This window comes from Phyllostomus hastatus, unplaced genomic scaffold (genome assembly GCF_019186645.2).
Source record: "Phyllostomus hastatus isolate PE091 unplaced genomic scaffold, TTU_PhHast_1.1 phas_scaffold_78, whole genome shotgun sequence".
NCBI classification, from domain to species: domain Eukaryota; kingdom Metazoa; phylum Chordata; class Mammalia; order Chiroptera; family Phyllostomidae; genus Phyllostomus; species Phyllostomus hastatus.
In genome coordinates this window covers 50,846,766-50,866,562 of record NW_025334041.1, presented here as the reverse complement: position 1 = coordinate 50,866,562, position 19,797 = coordinate 50,846,766, and the positions used below count along the sequence as shown (strand labels likewise).

Genomic DNA, 19,797 nt, shown 5'->3' with positions numbered 1-19,797 from the left:
AGGAGACTCCACCTTACTTTGAGACAGCGGAGAACCATAGGAACAGGGCACCATCAAATGTGTACAGAGGTCCCACTAGGTGTAAAATCCTTCCAGAAGAGGGACTTTTTAATCATTTCTGTGAAATAACTAAACTGCTAAAACAGGCCAACTGAAAAATGAAAGGCCACACACTTTCTATGTTCCTGAATAAAATAAAAGGAGTTCCTTTCCTCTGTCCTTTGAGTAGGAGTGTGGATGGGTAGGGCACAGCAAAGATCCACAGCTAAGGGAGATGCATATTCTGGAGAGCAGCAGAGCCATCCTGCAGGTGGAGAGATAAGAAGTGGGGCAAACATTTTCAAAGGCTCTGTCAGGCTGGCCCATATTGAAGGCCATTGTGAAAGTCCCCCATCTGTGCATTCTTCATCTGGGCTTCACACTGTTCTGTGACTCTAAGAACCAGCATGGGCATCGAAGATAACAAGGGTCAGTATTGGCTTATGACTGACTGAATGAGCAGAGGATGTCTTCTAGAAGAAAAGACCAAGGAAAGGACAGAGGGTATTAAGATCTTGCAAATCCAGGGATGCTAATAGCCTGGACCTGAATAGCGGCTGAGGAGATGGAGAAGAGGCAGTAGCTCTAAGACATATTTTGATAGGACTCGGGACACTGATTGTGAGAACTAAAGTAGAAAAATGGGTCAAGAATGACTCTAAAGCTTCTGACCCAGGCAACTGGAATTTAAGCAGAAGAGCAAGAAGGTATAATGAACTTGGTTTAGATCACATAAAGAACTTTATTCACTAAAGAGTTTTAACTCCCTTATAACCAAGATAATTTATATTTATTATAGAAGCAAATATATCAAAGAACACTTTGAAATACAATTAAATTTGTTTATTGAAATAATATAAACAGTGGGTAATACAGATTGTTTTCAGCATAACATAGGTGTCACACATTTCTCCTGGTAAGAGATAGTAAATAGATAGGCTGGAGAAATACAATAATAGAATATTACAGAATAATTAATTTTATTACTGGGAGTGTCCGTATAGATCAGCAAACTGAACCCCATTAACAGGCGAGGAAACTAAAAACTAGAGAGGCTGGCATTTTCCACTGTACTAATTTTTAGGGCATTCACCATGTGCCAGGCACTTACTTGGTACTGGGCATATAAAAGTAAACAGCACAGTTCCTGTACTGAAGGAGATCCTATCCAAGCAAGTATGTGATAGTGTCCAGTAAGCAGGAAATTAACACACAGCCGAAAACAGCATGCTTAAGTTGCAAGGTGCACCTGATCCAGGCTTGGAAGAAGTTCTCTGAAGGTCTTGTGTGAGCTGATCTACAAAGGATGAGGAGAAATCAAGTAGACAAAGAGGTTGTACCCAAGCAAGGCCAAGGTGAGAAAAAGCATGGAACATTTAGTTAGCCAAAAGCATTACTGTACAGGGAAATGTTAGTCCTGGATTTTGGAGACAATAGTCTTCCTGTTCCCGGTTCAATTCTATTTTTAGAACACTACATGTCTCTGTGGGTCACCTGACAAGTATGTGATGATTCAGCACAAGTATAAATACACTTGATTGAAAAAAGGAAACAGACATGGCTCATGCTTACCCAGTGATAGACATCAAGATTTTCAAACTCTCTTGTTTAAAATGTCCCTTTAGAGGAGTAATTACTTTGCATTATAGCATTTCATTTCCTTCCAAAATGTTTATATCAACTGGCTCATGCCATAAACTCTTAAGGTTGGGTGGGATTTTAAGGCACCGCTCTTTCAGTAGCCTAGGGAGCATGGGTTGGGGGCAGTGAGACCAGTCAACTCCTTGATGGAGACAATAAAGGGGTCATTATCCGCAGAGAACTTAAAAATTAATAGTAAAACTAACCAAAACTGTTCTGCTTGTTATTATCACCATGTGCCAGGAATCTGATGGTTCTCAGTAATGTCGGTAATAAAACATTCTTGTCTCTCAAGGCAAACTACTCCCGCTCTCAGCCCCACATAAGATGCTGCATTTCCTAGACACTGAGCGCATAGAAAGCACCGCACCCAGACAGGCTACCCAAGTCCCCATATTCCTTTCTCCAGTTCACATTACCACAGCGTCTCCATCCTATTCTCTCTTGTAAACATAGGTTGAGTAGTTAACATCATATGTAAAAAAAAAATCAATGTATATCTTCAAAGACGATTCTCATCTCTCAAGTCTCAAATCTGTTTTGAACTAAGGCCACCAGTGTCTGATGTCCAATGCGGTCATTCCTGCATTCTCAGGCTTACCAAGAGCAGTCCTCACTCATCCTCTCCAGCCGGGCTGTCTGACATGTACTTGGGGGAATAAACACCGCGGGGTCTGCAATGCCCAGCTGTATGTCGAAAAAACGTGTGGATAGTACCACACTGTAATTTTTGGTGAAGGTTTCCTGGACAGGATAACAATCCTTGACTGTATAAATGCCAATCCAGGTTTCATCTATAGGAGGAAGGGAAGTTGACTCTTTAATATATAAAACAGGCAAAATACCTGTATTTTTAATTTTGGTAAATTATACATAAAATTTAACATTTTAACCATTTTTAAGTACAGTTCAATGGCACTAAGTACATTCACATTGTTGTGTTACCATCACCACCACCCTCTCCAAAACTTTTTCATCTTCCCCAGTTGAAACTTTGTGCCCATTAAATGCTAACTCCCCATTCCCCCTCCTCCTAGGCCCTGGCAACTGCCATTTTCTTTCTGTCTCTATGAACTTGACTACTCGGTACTTCATATCAATGGACTTATACAGTGTTTGTTCTTTAGTGACTGGTTTAGTTCACTTAGCATAATGCCCTCAAGGTTCATCCATGTTGTAGCATGTGTCAGAATTTCCTTCTTCTTAAGGCTGAGTAATATTCCATTATATGAATATACCACATTTTGTTTACTTATTCACCTGCTGATGGACACCTGGGTTGTTTCTACTTCTGGAGATTATGAATAATTCTGCTATAAACATAAATGTTCAAATATCTGAGTCCTTGCTTTTAATTCTTTTAGGTATATGATCAGAAGTGGGATTACTGGGTCATATGGTAATTCTATGCTTTTTTGTTTTTTGCGAGCTGCCATATTATTTCCCACAGCATAAAGGCCTGTGTTTTTGACACAGTCTTGGGGTAGGGTATTGGCAACAGAACAGAGAAGAGCTTCACATCTGTGTATAAAAGCAGACACTAAAAATAATGGCAGTAAATCTGGTCAGTGTAACATTAGGAAGTGATGTGAGGAAGGAAAAGAACGCACTCAATTCTAATGTGTGCCTTAGATAAACACCTTCCATGTCACTGGTCCGGGGAGGTGGGGTGATGGAGATCATTAAATGTCAGAGTCAAAGCCAAGTCCATAACAGCTAATGTGGCAGAAAGGTACAGGTGGTGCTAGAAGGCTGAGGTATTTCAAATATGATGCTTAGTTCCCAGTTCTGCTAGCAGAGTATATGTGGGGATGTCAGTGGGGTTGTCAATGAGGATTAAACAATTCAATTAAGCTTATAAATTTCCCTAACAACTACCTTCTTTAATAGGCTTAAATATTTTTCCCATGATGCTTTCTGAGATGCAACCATCTCATATTTTTTGAACACTTACATGATCTAGCTGACTTTCTGTCGGACCACTCCTGGACAGTGATCTGCTCCTGGGCCCCTCCTATGGAGTATTGATCCTCAAAGGTAGAGTTCTGAGGAATGTTAAGAGGATCCCAGGGGTCTGTCAGTGTGATCTTGGAGCACTGCTTGGTGGCTTGTTCAATCTGAAACATCACTCCTTCTTTATAGAGCAAAATATATTCAAACAATCTGAAAGACATAGTAAAAGAGAATAGTTCAGGACTTTACATGATAATCATCATGGATTTTTATCAGCACAAAGGCCAAAAACTTTTGATATAAATTACTCCTACAACAGAAAATAGCTTGTAGGTAATCATTTGCTTATAAACACAAGACATATGAGTACAGAGCACACAACTGAATATTCGCTGGACAATTACTTACCAAGCACCATATGCCAAACTCTGTGTTTAGGATACAAACATGAGGAAGACCTGACCATGGATTAACAGATATTTGTGACCTCTTTAAACACAGATACAGGAAGATTTGATCATTGGCTTGGTTGAGTTCTCCTTATAGCACTAAGTCAAAGAATTACATTTACTGAATGTATAATGACAAGAACACACTGATAGACCAGGCACCTCAGCCCCATTGTCTAGACTGTCAGTCATGAATAAAGAAAGGACTTTGGTGAGGAGATACAGCAGCAATGAGAATGGACACACTTCACAGACTGGCAGGAGGCTTAGATAAGCAAGGACAAAAGCTGAGGGGACCCCAAAATGAATGGCTTTCTGTGCAGATTGTCTGCATGCTCTCTGCCTCCTCTCTCACAGCCCTGGGCACTCCCTACTCCCAGGCTGTGCCAGGAATCAGCAGACCACCTGTGATCATCTTACATACTGTGTTGTCAACCATATTGTATCATTTTTAAATCTAAGCAATCTGAAGTGAAGCCCACTGAGTTTCTTTTTTTTTTTTACTTTAAATAATTTTTTATTTTTAACTGTACTTGACATACAATATTATATTAGTTTCAGGTATACAACCTAGTGATTAGATATTATATAACTTATTAAGCGATCATCCTGATAAATCTCACACTCATCTGACACCATACATATATTATTGACTATATTCCCTACACTGTACTTTACATCACCATGACTATTCTGTAACTAGCAATTTGTACTTTTTCACCCATCCTCCAACCCCACTCTTATCTGGTAACCATCAAAATGTTATCTATCTATGAGTCTGTTTCTATTCTCCTTGTTTAGTTATTTTGTTTTTCAAATTCCACATAAAGGAAATCATATGCCAATGGAGTTTCTACGTGTTTGACTGTCAATACAAAACTCAGGCCATGCTGCTGGTTGAGCAGCATGAGGATGCAGCCCTGACCTCAAAAAGTGAAATTTGCAGCACCTGAGGGTGGCAGAGCCTAGAGAAGTGGCTTTTCATGAGCAAGTAACTCCACTTCACAGCCTTCATGAAGGATACCTGCTCACCATTCCAAGTCTGAGCACATGTTGGGAACCGCCCTGACTGGTATCAGAGGCTGAAACCCCCACCTAGCTAAGGCTAAGGGAACACCCTTGGAACCGTAAGCCGGCAAGGAGATAAAAGCTTATCTTCCTGGCAGGAATGCTGCTTCTGCTGCTTTATTCATAACTGAACCCCCAAAAAGCTTGGTCGGTTAGCCAAAGACGGGTAAGATTCCCCACGGGGGGAACGACCCTAAGCCAGGCACGATCACTTTGGGAGGCCCCCCCCAAAAGAAGGACTTGGGGCGCTGCAGCAAAAGGGGGGTGATGGACCCTCGCTCCTTGGCTTTGACATAGCCTGAGTTCTCAGCGTCTGGAAGAAAATCTCCTTATCTCTCGGTTGCCTTAGTTCCCTTGCTCCACCTAAGCCTGAAACAATGACAGGGTGGTGCAGCTCGGTACTGAGAAGTGCGGATTCCCTGGGTGATCAGGCCTAAGAAAGAATATGTAAATTACTGTGAAACCTCCTTTGTTTAGAATGCTCTCAGTTGAATGAGAAGGGTCTTAGGAGGAAGTTAGTTTGTTCCTCAGTCTTACAGCTCTTTGACCCCAACTCAATAGACCGGCAGAGTTCTTTGTTTTCTGTAGTTCCTTACTTCCCCCAATGAGTACTGTACTTTACCTGAATTATTATGCAAAATGAGCCTAATAAAAGCAGGTATGGACGGTAAATCAGCGCGCTCCCCCACTAGGGGGGGTGGCCATTTCGTCCCTACTTCCCCACAGAAACTAGTTTGTCTCTGTGCATGTTGTTATTTCTCGCGTGTTTATCGTCGAGCCATCCACAGTGTTCCGTGGTCACTGCTGGCCGGTGACCCACGCGCAACAAGCACAAAAATTACTTTCTTCAGGAAAAAGTATTATAAATGATCACTGTCTGTGTGGTTAAAATAGTATTAGGGCTTCTGTTTTGTAAGAGCTAGTATAGAAATATATACATGACCTCATTTTATATATTTAAATATATCTATCCTGCTTATTACAGAAAATATTTGAAATGGTTTACAAGGGTAAAACTCAAGCACAGCCCTTTAGAAGTGAGAGTGTATGTAGACAGAAAAGGTAGTGTTCATTTTATGCCACATTGCTCAAAAATGGAGTCAGCCTCTTATAACACACACCCAGGGTTCACATCAAACTATAAGCCCTTTGGAGGAGTTTGGGGTTGGGTTGTCACTGTTTTCTCATGTCACCATATTCTTGTTAGGCCCCTGGCACTTCAGGGTCTAAACATTCATGAAAGGAATACAAAAACAACATCAACTTCAGAGCATAGTCCATTTGTAAGCGTGGGAATTTTTGTGCCCACACAAATTCTGTTCCATGGTCTTTTTAATGACAGCAGGCCCCCACAAAATGCCTGTATTTTTTGCCCTTAGGGGTGGTCTTTGTTATTCTTCTCTTCATCATCAGTGGCATGCTCCTGTGCTTTCTAAATTTAGGGTGTTTAGTGAAGAGAGTCATTCCTAGCTTTTGCTGACACTCCAGTCAAATGCTTCTCAAATTGCCATGATTGTCCCTTGGAAGATGTACAGTCATGTTCAGGAGGGGAGGTTCCTTCTTGAGAATAGCCTGCAGCCCCTAAATCCAAGATCACAGAAGTGAGGTCATGGCAGCCAAGTCTGCATACATGACTTGGTCAAACTCAGCAGAGCTTGCTCAACAGGAGATGGACACCTGACCTAGGCAGGACAACCAGTTGCACTCCCTCAGACATGTGGTATGTTAACAGAAGTTTTGCCAGTCCGTCTCATGTGACTGGATACATCATATATAAACACAGAAGTCATGGGAGGCTATTTCCCAATAAGTGAACTGAATAAGAGCAAAGAATGAAGCAGAGAGAAGCACAGAGCAAGCTGGAATTCCAACAGCTGTTCAGTTCCTACATGCATTTCTTTTCTGGGGCCCAGTGCCTAGAGACACCCTTGTAAAAAAGTTATATGTTTCCTTTGTTCTAATAAACTTTCCTTTTTCTGCTTGGAACTTTTTGTGTGACTCATAAGCAGGACTCATTTCTAATATAGTTGAGGATTCCACTGTTCCATCCAGAGTCCTGGGTAACAGCTACCAGTACAGCTGTTCTGGGAGAGGCATGGCATGATCTGCTGCAGAACCAAGGGCCACCAACGCCGGGGTGGTCACCTGACAGGGAAGGGAAGGTGATAGCAGGAGCGGAATGGCCAACTTTACTCTTCTCCTGAGGCCAGCTTTGCCTATACGAAAAAGTACAATTTAATTTTAAAATGAGAATTCTAGACTTGAAACAATCATTATAAAATGTTAACATTTGTTAATTCTGGGTGGTCTGAACACAGGTGTTTGTTATACTGTTCTCTGTTCTTTTCTGTTTTCAAAATAAAAAATGTTTTAATGAGTGCACAGTCTGATATTGAGCTATGTCAAGAGTATCTTAAGTAAGACAGAAAATATTCACTTAATTAGAAACAAAATAGAACAGTAAAATTTGTTTTACAAAATACACGTGCATATAAATGTGAGTACTACTCTGCAGAGAGTTTTGGAAAAGATTTTTATGATGCTGTAGTGGCTTGTATGTTTATGTGAACATATGCACAATTAAGTTTCAGGTTCTTCATTGCCAATAGGATACAGGGCCTGGAACCCAACAGAGCCACAAGGTCAAAATGCAGAGGTCAGCCAGGGTTGAAATGAGTCATCAGCCTAGGATGCTGTGAGGGTAATAACTGTAGACCCAAAGAACCGACCAACTTCAACAGAAACTGGATTCTGGGAGGAGAGATCAAAGCCTGGCTCTGAAATGAAGTAAGCTGTCACAAACTATGCCCCTGGGGTGCAGTCAAGCAAGGTGAGGTGCTGGAATGGAGGGAAAGGCAGGCAGGCCAGCCCTGGTTCACCAACGGCATGTAAATTCCTCCTTGCTGGCCAGACACCACTGTAAATATAGTTCCAGGAGGGCCCTACCACTTACTTAATTCCCAAAAAACTAACCATTTTTACATTTTTGGGAAGAGGAATTGAGTTAAATTTATATATTAATGTAGAAAGTATGCATAACTTTACAATGTTGAGTCATCCTACCACCCCAAAAAATCTTTCAATGTTTTCAAATATTATTTTGTGTCTCTTTGTATATTTCAGGAGTGTTTAATTTTTTTCTGTATAGACTTTGTACATCTTCTTTAAATTTATTCCTGTTTGGCTTTTGTTACTGCTGATACTGTTTTAAATAAAATCTTTTCCACTGTAGTTTCTAGCAGATTATTGTTTCTATATATTAAGAATACTAATTTTTCACATTAATTTTATATACTGCTACCTTACTAAATATGTTATTATTTGAATGTTTTATGTTTTAAGCCTTTTATGTTTTCAAAAATGCTGCATCCAATGGCAGAGATAGTTTTTTATCTCTTCTTTTATAACTTTTGCACCTCTAATTATTTTATCTCTCTGATTATATTGGCCAATAAATCCAACACAATATCAAAAAAAATAGAGATAATGCACATTGTTGCCTTCTTCCTGGGTTTAGTAGGGAAAGAGACTTTGGTTCCAATACTAAGTAAACTAAGAACTGTACAGATGGTATCATATTAAGGAAGTATCCATCAATTGCTACTGAATACTTTGTATCAGAAATGTTTGCTTAATTTCATCAACTGGATTTCTGGAAACTAAGTGATGATCACATGTTTATTTTCATAAATGTTTTTGGATTCCTTAAAATTAAATTATCCTTGCATTCCTGAACAAAGCCTCACTAGGTCATAATGTATTCTTTTCTATTTTTATGTGCTGCTAGGTTCAGTTTGGCATTCGGAAATTATTAATTAATGATTGTTTTAATTTTCATAAATGAGATTGCTTTATAAGAATTTTACTAAATGCATATTTCTCATCTACATGAGAAATATATGAGATTAAATTATTTCTACAATTTGTTAATATTAACACCATTAACAATGCTGACTAAAAATGGGAGATAAACCCTTCTGCCTGTATTTACAACAAAATGGAAAATTTATAGACTGATATTGTTGGGTCAAAGGAAATTCCCATTATGTATTTTATAAGATAATACCATCCCCTGCCCTGGCTGGCGTAGCTCAGTGGATTGAGCATGGGCTGCGAACCAGGCATCGCAGGTTCGATTCCCAGTCAGGGCACATGCCTAGGTTGCAGGCCACGGCTCCCAGCAACCACACATTGATGTCTCTCTCTCTTTCTCTCTCTCTCTCAATCTCTCTCTCTCTCTCTCTCTTTCTTCTTCCCTTCCCTCTCTAAAAATAAATAAATAAAATCTTAAAAAAAAGATAATACTGTTCCCCCTCCCAAAAAAAGCACGTTGTAATTTTTAACTGAATGTACAGCTTCATTAATTTCCACCCATTACATAAAAGTTTTTAAATATATTTTATTGATTATGCTATTAGGGTTGTCTCATTTTTTTAACCTTTTATTCCCCTCTGCCCTGTACCGCCCTCCCACAATCATTCCCCCACCTTAGTTCATGTCCTTGGGTCACATATATAAATTCTTTGGCTTCTCCATTTCCCATACTGTTCTTAACCTCCCCCTGTCTATTTTGTACCTATCATTTATGTTTCTTATTCCCTGTACCGTTCCCCCCATTCTCTCTTTACCCCCTCCCTACTGATAACCCTCCACGTGATCTCCATTTCTGTGAAACTGTTCCTGTTCTAGTTGTTTGCTTAGTTCATTTTTGTATTTGTTTTTGTTCTTTTTAGGTTCAGTTGTTGATAGTTGTTTGTTGTCATTTTACTGTTTGTATTTTTTATCTTATTTTCTTAGATAAGTCCCTTTAACATTTCATATAATAAGGGCTTGGTGATGATGAACTCCTTTAACTTGACCTTATTGGAAAGCACTTTATCTGCCCTCCCATTCTAAATGATAGCTTTGCTGAATAGACTAATCTTGCATGTAGGTCCTTGCCTTTCATGACTTGCAATACTTCTTTCCAGCCTCTTCTTGCCTGCAAGGTTTCTTCTGAGAAATCAGCTGATAGTCTAATGGGAATTCCTTTGTATGTGACTGTCTCCTTTTCCCTTACTGCTTTTAAGATTCTCTTCTTCTCTTTAATCTTGGGTAACATAATTGTGATGTGCCTTGGTGTGTGCTACCTTGGGTCCAACCTTTTGGGGACCCTCTGAGCTTCCTGGACTTCCTGCAAGTCTGTTTCCTTTGCCAGATTAGGAAATCTCTCCTTCATTATGTTTTCAAATAAGTGTTAGATTTCTTGCTCTTCTCTTATCCTTCTGGCACTCCTATAATTCAGATGTTGGAACATTTAAAGTTGTCACAGAAGTTCCTAAGTCTACCAATATTTTTTTTGAATTCTTGTTTCTTCATTCTGTTCTGGCTGAATGTTTACTTCTTCCTTCTGCTCCAAACCATTGATTTGAATCCCAGTTTCCTTCTCTTCACTGTTGGTTCCCTGTATATTTTCCTTTATTCCACTTGGCATAGCCTTCAGTTTTTCCTCCATTTCTGTAAGCATCCCGATTACCAGTGTTTTGAACTCTGTATCATACAGGTTGGCTATCTCTTCATTGCTTAGCTGTATTTTTTCTGGAGCTTTGATCATTTCTTTCATTTGGGCCATTTTTTGTCTCGGGGCTCCTGTTGCACAGTAAGGGGTGGAAACTTAGGTATTGGGCAGGGCAGTACAACCCACATTTCTGTGTTGTGGCACTGTATGTGGAGGAGAGATCAGAGAAGGAACAATGCTGCTTGTTCAGCTCTTGGCCAACTTTCAGTCACTTCCTCCACTACAAACAAGTAGATTGGGCCCTTTTGGTGCTGATTCCTGGGTGGGTGGGTTTGTTTATGTTCTAGGACCCATTGGTCTTTCCAATGAACTCTCCTGTGAGGCTGGGAGTTTCTCCTGCTACCTCAATCCCCACAGATATTTTTCAGTCAGAAGTTTTGAGGCTTTATCTCTCCTTGCTGCAACTCTGGTTTATGTGGTCTTGTTCCCCAGTTTTTCCTCCCAGTTAATCTGCATGCATACATGGAACCACTCACCCCACCAGTCGCCACCTCGCCCACCCTGGTTCTCCAGCCACCACCTTGCTTCAAGTCCTCTCTGCCCCATCTTCCCATCTCCACCCATCCTACCACTCAGGATGAATGTTTCTTCTTTAACTCATTGGTTGTCGTACTTCTATACAGTTCAATTTTCTGGTAATTCTGGTTATTTTTCATTTTTAAATTTGTTGTTGTCCTTCTTTTGGTTGTGCAAGAAGGCAAAGTATATCTACCTACCTCTCCATCTTGGCCAGAAATCTAAAAGTTTACCTTACTATGATAAGACAAAAACTCTTTTTTAATTTAAAATATTTTTTTCTTTCAATTACAGTTGATATACAATATTATATTAGTTTCAGGTGTACACCCAAGTAATTTGACATTATATAACTTACTAAGTGATTATCCCAATAATTCCCATACTCATTTGACACCATACATAGTTACATACACAGAATATTATTTACCATATTCTCTATGTTGTGCTTTACATCCCCATGACTGTTCTGTGACAACCAATTGTATGCCTTAATCCTTTCACCTTTTTCACTATCCTACCAACCCCCTCCCATCTGGCAACCATCAAAATGTTTTCATATCTATGAATCTGCATCTGTTCTGCTTGTTTATTTTGTTTCTTAGATTCAATTTTTGGAAGATATATATTTATCAGCATTTTATTATTTATATTCACATTTTTTATCTTTCTTCTTCTTCTTCTTCTTCTCCACCTTCCTTCTCCTTCTCCTTCCTTTTCTTAAAGAAGACCCTTTAAAATTTAATGTAATACTGGTCTGGTGATGATAAACTCCTTTAGTTTTTCTTATCTGGGAAGGTCTTTATCTGTGTTTCAACTCTAAATGATAGCTTTGCTACGTAGAGTAATGCAGGTTGTTGGTCCTTGCTTTTCATCACTTTGAACACTTTTTGCCAATCCCTCTGGCTTGCAAAGTTTCTGTTAAGAAATCAGCTGGCAGTGTCATAAGAGCTCCCATGTAGAAAACTACCTGCTCTTCTTTTACTGTTTTTAAAGTTCTCTCTTTGCATTTTACCTTTGAGTTTTAATTATGATATATCTCAATGTGGGCCTTTTGGGGTTTATCTTGTTTGGGACTCTCTGTGCTTCCTGGACTTGTATGTCTACCTCCTTCACCAGATTAGGGTATTTTTCTATCATTATTTTTTCACATAGGTTTTCAGTTTCTTGCTGTCTCTGTTCTCTTTCTGGCACCTCCATGCCACAAATGTTGGTGTGCTTGATGTTGTCCCAGAGGGGGCAACCCTTACACTAACCTCATTTGTTTGGATTCTTTTTTCTTTTTGCTGTTTTAATGAGTCTTTTTTGCTTCCTTACATTGCAAGCCACTGATTTGATTCTTGGCTTCATCTACTCTTCTTTGATTAGTTACTCTTCATTTCAACTCTGGTGGTGAGGTTCAGTTGGTTGGAGCATCATCCCATAAACCAAAAGGTCACAGGTTTGATTCCCAGTCAGAGCACATGCCTAGGTTGTAGGTTTGGTCTGAGGTCAGGGCACATATGAGAGGCTGCTTCTTGCATCAATTCTTCTCTCCCTCTTTTTTCCCCTTCCTTTCCCTCTCTATAAACACAAAATCAGTAAGTATGTCCTCAGGTGAGGATTAAAAAATTCTTCATTTCAGTTAGTATGTCCTTCATTTCTGGCTCTTTTTTTATGGCTTCCATGTCCTTTTTATACTGTTGATATTCTCACTAAGTTCACTGAGCAGTGTTTTGAACTCTGCATCTAATAGATTGCTTGTGCATTTGTTTTTCTGGAGTTTTGTTCTATTCTTTCATATGGGACATGTTTGTTTGTTTTTTTAATCCTGTTCTGTTCTTTCATTTGGGTCATGTTTCTTTGTCTCATTTTGGCAGCTTCCCTGTGTTTGTTTCTATGTATTAGGTAAAGCTGCTACAACTTCCTGGCTTGGCAGAGTAGTCTTATGTGGTAGGTGTTCTGTAGGGTCCAGGGGCAGAGCCTCCCTGATCACCCAAGCTGGCTTCTCCAGGTGTACCCCACCCCCATGGATTGTGTACACTCTTCTGTTGTATTTGAGCCTAGATTGCTGTTGACACATCAGTGGGAGAGATTTACCCCCAGGCCAATTGGCTGTAAGAGCTGGCTGAAACTACTATGGAGGATCAGCTGTGCAGCACCACCATCCCCTGCCCCCGCCACAGAGTAGGACTTACTTCAGCAGGGCTCTGGTGAATGCTGAGTCCACCCCATGTCACTGTAGAGGTGGTTAGGTAGTGATACACCAATGTGTTCTAAAGCTTTCCACTGGGTGCAGTGGCTCTGGGGCCGCCCAGAAGGTGCAGGCCAAGGTCACCTGCTTCCTGTGTTTTACCCAGAGTTACCTGGCATGAGCTACAAAGCAATTTTCATATGGCTGCTGCTTATGCTGGTATTGGAGGTGCCCAGGTGAGGCCAAGGTGCCAAACAAGGCTGGCTGCTACTAGTGCCAGTCCTAGAGCCACTTATCAAGAGGTATGGGACATCCTGAGGCCAGATGGTGCTTGTTTTGGAGATTTTAGGATAGTATGAAGCATGAGCCAAGATATGCCATTCATATAAAAGAGCGACTGAGCACAGCTTGGATGAGCCAGCCAGTTGGGTATAGCAGGGTTTCAGGTAATCACCAGTGTTTGTGGCTCACAAAGAGTGTGAGCCAGATGGATGGGTACTCAGAAATGATGCCTGCCTGCTAGCACTGTGGGTGGGGTCTCAGAAAAGGAACAATGGCCTCTGGCAGCATTTCTGTATGGCTAAAATTTTACCCCCAACTCTCAATCTGATGTCAGACAATTCAGTTCCTCTCCACATGTCCTTGGTGCCTTTTGAGCTACTGCCCCAGCACTGGAGCTCAGAGGGAGTGAGTCTGCGTACATTTGTGCATGGGCCCTTTAAGAGGAACTGCCTGGAATTCCAGAAGCCCTCTGTCTCACTTAAGCACAATCTGCACTGGTTTTTACAGCCCAAAGTTATGAGGACTTCTATTTCTGGCGCTGGAACCTTAGTCTAAGGGACTTGGTGTGGGACTGGGGCTCCTCACTCCTCAGGGGGGCACCTCTGTAGCTGAGATAACCCTTTCAGTTTTTATCTGCCACACATGAGTGTGGGACCAGCCAGTTCCATGTCCCCATCCCTCCTACCAGTCTCAAGGTAGCTTCTTGTTTAAATCCCTAGTAGGACTTCCACTTGACTAGATTTCTGGTGGTTCTGAATGATGGTTGTTCTGTACTTTCAATGTAATTCTGGTGTGGTTGTCGGGGGGGGGGGGGTGCTAGTACCACATTAAGCTACACCTCCATCTTGACCAGAAGTCAGTGAGAAAACTTTTATGTGTAGTTTTCCTACTTCAGGTTAAGGTTTATAATGTGAAAAGCACTGTAAAGAAGCTTAGGTCAAAGAATGAAGGTTCCCAGTCAACCACTGATGAGCTGTATGATCATAGTTTTAATCTGTTTATCATATGTAAAGAGAGACTAACATTTTGAAGGTCATAGCATTATTATAAAGATGATTTGAGATAATGGTTATAAAACTGTTATATAAATACAAGGATATACAGCTTTGTAGGAAAGCCTGGTTATAACAGTATTTACTATAATGTTTAATAAAGAAACTACTTCATTAACTTGTGTACTTAACACTTGATCTAGTATGTAACAAAGAAGAATTAACTCATCCAGGTGAAATGGAGAAGTAAGGAGAGAACATTTCTGAGTGCTATAGCAGATCCTTTTATAGAAGACCAGCAGGCATTCCCACCCCTTCTCTATTGCTGGCTTCTTAATATAGATGCTGAAAAAGTATGCTCATACACTCATTTTCTTAGTCTCCTTTGGAGCTAGGGGTATAGATCATTCTGGCACTGGAAACCTAAAAGCAACATGATCACATGTGGGGAGAGGAAATCCTCTGGACATTTCTCTTCTCTCAAAAGAAAAGGAGAATAAAGATGTGGCACATATATACAGTGGAATACTATTTGGTCATAAAAAATGAAATATTGCAATTAGTGACAAGTATGGATCTTGCTAAGTGAAATAAGTCAGACATAAAGGGATAAGAACTGTATAATTCCATTCATATATAGGATACAAAACAGAAAGCAACAAAAGAACAATCAAAATAGACAAACTCATAGAATAGTGAAGGGAAGTAGAGGGAGGACAAAAAGGGTAAAGGGTATCAAATACATGGTGATTAAAGGAGACTAGACTTTGAATGGTGAACACAATGGAGTATACAGATGTATTATGAAATTGTACACCTGAACATTAAATAATATTATTAACCAATGTTACCTTAATAAATTGAATTTAAAAAATTAAATTTTAAAAATTTCAGTGCAAAAAAGAAAGAAACAAAAAGAGGAGAGTCTCTGTCCTATTCCTCTTCATTAATTTCTTGTCTTTGAACATAGTTGGGTAAGAACATGTGCTTGGAGTGGCAGCAGCCACCGTTAAACAATGAGGCAATAAGTCAGTATGCCATCTTTCAACTAAAAGCCAACATTCTAAGAATGTCAGTGTAGGTGAATGGAGAAGAACTTTGGGCCTTGGTGAAACCAAATATCCTCATAGTTTAAACCTCTGATAGTCAGATTTACTGCAACTGAAACACCTGAAATGAAATAAGTAAAAACCACTGCTTTACAAGGTATTACCTATAGGGTTCCTTATAATAAGTTTACAAGTCTATGAGAGTCTTCACGTCAATGAGCAGGGCCCAAGAATTTGGCTAATGTTAGAATCCAAAACACCAGAATCTAAGCTAGGCACAGAAGACTCTGAACAGCTACTGCCTTTACAGCCAAGAATTAATATAGTCAGAAAACAAAGCAAAACAAAACCTGAATTAGTATAGTCAGGAAAAAAAAAAACAAAAGAGCAAACAACAACTAAAAAAGAAAAATAGTCTTAAGACTGGAAAATTCAGCTGACTGACATGTTATTAACTTTTTTCTCCTTTTTTCAACAGATGAGAAAATATGAAGCTCAGAGCATAACTTAATAGCAAATATTTGTGCCAAGATTTAACCAAAGATCTGATCTCCAATGAGCCTCATTCTAATGCATTAACACCATGCTCCTTCTCTCCTTCCACAAGGGGAAAGAATGATTCTTCCTGTCCATGTAAAATTTCTTGACTACCCAAGGTATATTAAATTACAGAAAGAGGAATGGACAAATACTATATTGTGATCACAAAAGGACTTTGGCTTTTATAAAAGAAATTGGACAAAGTTTGGATTTGTTTAATATGCAACATAATAGATTAGTAATGCATGCCGGCTCTCTGACTCTTAGCAGGAAGAATTGAGCTGCAGCCACTTGCCATTCTGGCGTAAAACAAGACAGAGTTACACCCTGCAGTGATTATGAGACATAAAAGAAAAACGTTATTTTGAAATTGCTGTGTTAGACACAAACTCATTGTGCAGGCTGATGCCAACCAAATACAACAAAAGGAAAGTTAAATTGCTTGAGAATGCAGCCCTAGGAAAAGTAGAATCAAAGTGTGATTATGTGTGCAATTTAAGAACGTGTAGGTGATGGATCTGTACTACTTGGATTCTAGTTCAAAAGAGGAAAACTGCTCAAGAAATTGAAATAAAATTTCCCCCAAAATGTATCTGGATGGATATTGGCAATGTGTAGGCATAAATTCTTTCATCCTATGAAACATAATAAAAAACTTCTCATAAGACAGGTCAACATAACTTTTCTTTCCACTATCACTAAAAGAAACAGCCTCATTAATATTGAGATATCCCTATTGCTCTGGTACATAATGATTTCTAGAACTACATGTCAAGGAGTATTAAACAGGTTGGGAGGGTACTAGAATAGTCATGTTTATAGAGGCAGCATTATGCTTTTCAGTAGAAATATATCAGTTATATCCATGTTGAAACACAAACACACATACACACACCCTTCCAGCTAACAATTAATGAAATTAAAATATAAATGTTATTTTTTACATTCACTGAGACTTGGGATAATTCTGCATTTATGCAATATTTTATGCTACATAAAAGGAATAATGTGTGACCACAAAAATACCTTTCTAGTGAAAAACATGATTTATTAAAATAGAAAATGCAGAAGAGGCAGTGTACTGGCTACAGGAAACAAAAACAGCAGCAGTGAATTAGAAGGGATACCAGAGCTAAGACAAAAACATAAAGTGATGAAAGGTTAATGAAAAGATAAGAAATTTGGAGGACAGATGTAAGAGAACCAATACATGTAAGGAGAGAAATATTGCAAGGAACAAAGAGAGAAGAGTATTAAACCTCCAGAAACAGTAGATAAAATTTCCCTACAGCCATACATAACCTGGAAATATTAATTAATAAAGTTCAAAGATAATGGAAACAACCTACAAAAACTTGGGCAGAAAAAATTATTAACACTAAACCAAAATTACTTTAAAATCAGAGTTCTCTTCTAGATCTCTAAATGCCATAAAAATTTTTAAGCAGAAACATGATTTTTACCTAATGAATTGCGTACTCCTCAAATCATCATTATCTAAGACAGCAGTAAGTAGATGTTCTCAAACATTCAAAGTCTCTGAAAGTATCCTGTCTGAAGAAAATTAATTGAATATGTTTTCTAGTTAACTGAAACATGAATCAAAACAAAGGATTCAGGTAAGGTAAACAAGAATATTAGTATAAAAGAAATTACAGTGACAAATAAATTGTGTAAAATAATAAATGTTCCTTTTTTAATGGTAGACCTTGTGGTAAAGTTACTTATATGTTTGTACAAATATACACATTAGAAAAATTTAACTGTCTTTCAACTGGCAAAGAAGTTGACCTTTTAGAGGTTTGAACTGCATGATAAAAGAACAGAAACCATCCAAACACTTTAAGTTCTTTTCAACATACCTAGTGATATAGAAATAAATACATGTCCTTTACGAAAACAACCACCACCACCACAGCAAATCTGTATCCTGACATCAGAAAAGCAGATTTCCAAGCTTCATTCTCTAACTCCTTAAAAATAACTGACACCTCACAAAAGTGGCCCCTCTGGGGTCACATGGGTAAGACAGACAACACCTGGAGGTGGGTCAGGAGGAGAATCATTGTCCAAAATACAGAGTATGTGATAAAGGGGGGACAAGTAGAGACTCAATTCAAAGAAAGAGGACTCCCACATCTAGAAGAAACATATGAACCTCAACAGAACACAGCATCTGTGTTCTGTGTTCATGATGTGGTATTTCAATGGATATCAAATCCTGGGTAGATTCTCTCCTCAGCATCTTTTGCTGAGTGTGGGCTGATAGATTTGTCCACTGGTCCATTGTCCTGTTTCTCCTGAAATTAGAGCTTCCACCCTCTTGTACTTTCTGCACATTTGCTGCATTGGCCTACCCACTTCCTCCAGAGCCTCTCTGCAAAGAGTTTTCCGGGGGCAGCTACCTTCTGTTTGGAGGCCATCTGTCCTGAGAGCTTCTTCTTTCTTTGGAGGGTCTGAGAGCAACATAAGCACCTGTTAGGGGGTCTGATTTTTCAGATAGCCTCTCAGCCCAAAGAGGAACCAAGAAAAGAGGAAAAGAACACGGCTTCTGAAGAAAACCAATGACATTTGGAAAACTTTCAATGCCCATATTGGGGGAAATTCCCCAAAACTTAGATTGAGGAGCAAGAGAGACATTTGGAACAGTGTTTGATAAGAGAACAGCTAGGGAGAGGCTCATACATGAAAGGAACACATGGGATCCATTTTCATAAGTTGTGAGATGCCCTCCAAGGGAGGGATCCATTACAACTCTGCTTAGAAACTTTTAAAAATATGGGTATATGGTGTAATTTGATGTCAAAAATTATTCTTAATAAAGGAGCTATATGATATAAAATATAAATGAATAATACACCATAAAACCATTGTACAAATCCATTGGTGTATTATTAAAATGTAATTGAGAAGAAACAGTATCAATAGACAAGGTAGAGTTGTTTAAAAGTTATGTACAAAAATAATGAATAGAATCTGATGAAATGGAAGATTTCATAGAAAAATGTAAATACTGGTAATCAAAAATGACTCAGAATGAAACAGGAAGTTAAGTGGACCAATAACCAGAGAGGGGGAAAATCCTTAAAATGACCTAATGATATCTTACATCTTTGATCTTTGAACTTAAAAATAAATCAAAGATATTTTTTCAAAAGAAATTGAGTCCAAATGGTTTTATGAATTAGTATTTTCCAACCTCAAGGCTTTAGAGCATAAAGAAATATAGAAAGCTTGTCAATGTTTTTACAAAAATATGAAAAACGTCACATTAAAATATATAAAGCATAAAAATAAAGACTACGGATCAAGCTAAATTGTGGCTATGGATTAAAAAGAAGTCTTAAGAAAAATAATAGCAAATAAAATCAAGCAAAGTACTAAAATATTATACATACTGATAAATTAGAATTTATTTCAGGAATGCAAAGATGGTTTAATGTAAAGTGATCTATTAGTTAAAATCACTAGGTTGCTAAAGTTTAATATCCTTCCTGATTAGAATAAATTCTTCATAAAATAGCTCATAAAGATATTT

At 38.8% G+C, this 19,797-nt stretch overlaps 1 protein-coding gene across 2 annotated transcripts in view; it reads right to left on the bottom strand.

Annotated features, from left to right (window-relative positions):
• Positions 1–860: 860 nt before the first annotated feature.
• The window catches only part of EPDR1 (ependymin related 1), a 30,823-nt gene continuing 11,886 nt past the window's right edge, over positions 861–19,797 (bottom strand). Inside the window, exons 2-4 of one of the 2 annotated variants that reach the window (XM_045827965.1) lie at positions 3,635–3,843; positions 2,282–2,474; positions 861–1,336 (exon numbers count right to left, since the gene is read on the bottom strand). In XM_045827965.1, the coding sequence (XP_045683921.1) occupies position 1,336; positions 2,282–2,474; positions 3,635–3,843 (403 nt within the window). In that variant the 3' untranslated portion in view covers positions 861–1,335. Of the gene's footprint in view, positions 2,475–3,634; positions 3,844–19,797 lie in introns of both variants that reach the window. The other variant, XM_045827964.1, reaches the window with a different exon arrangement.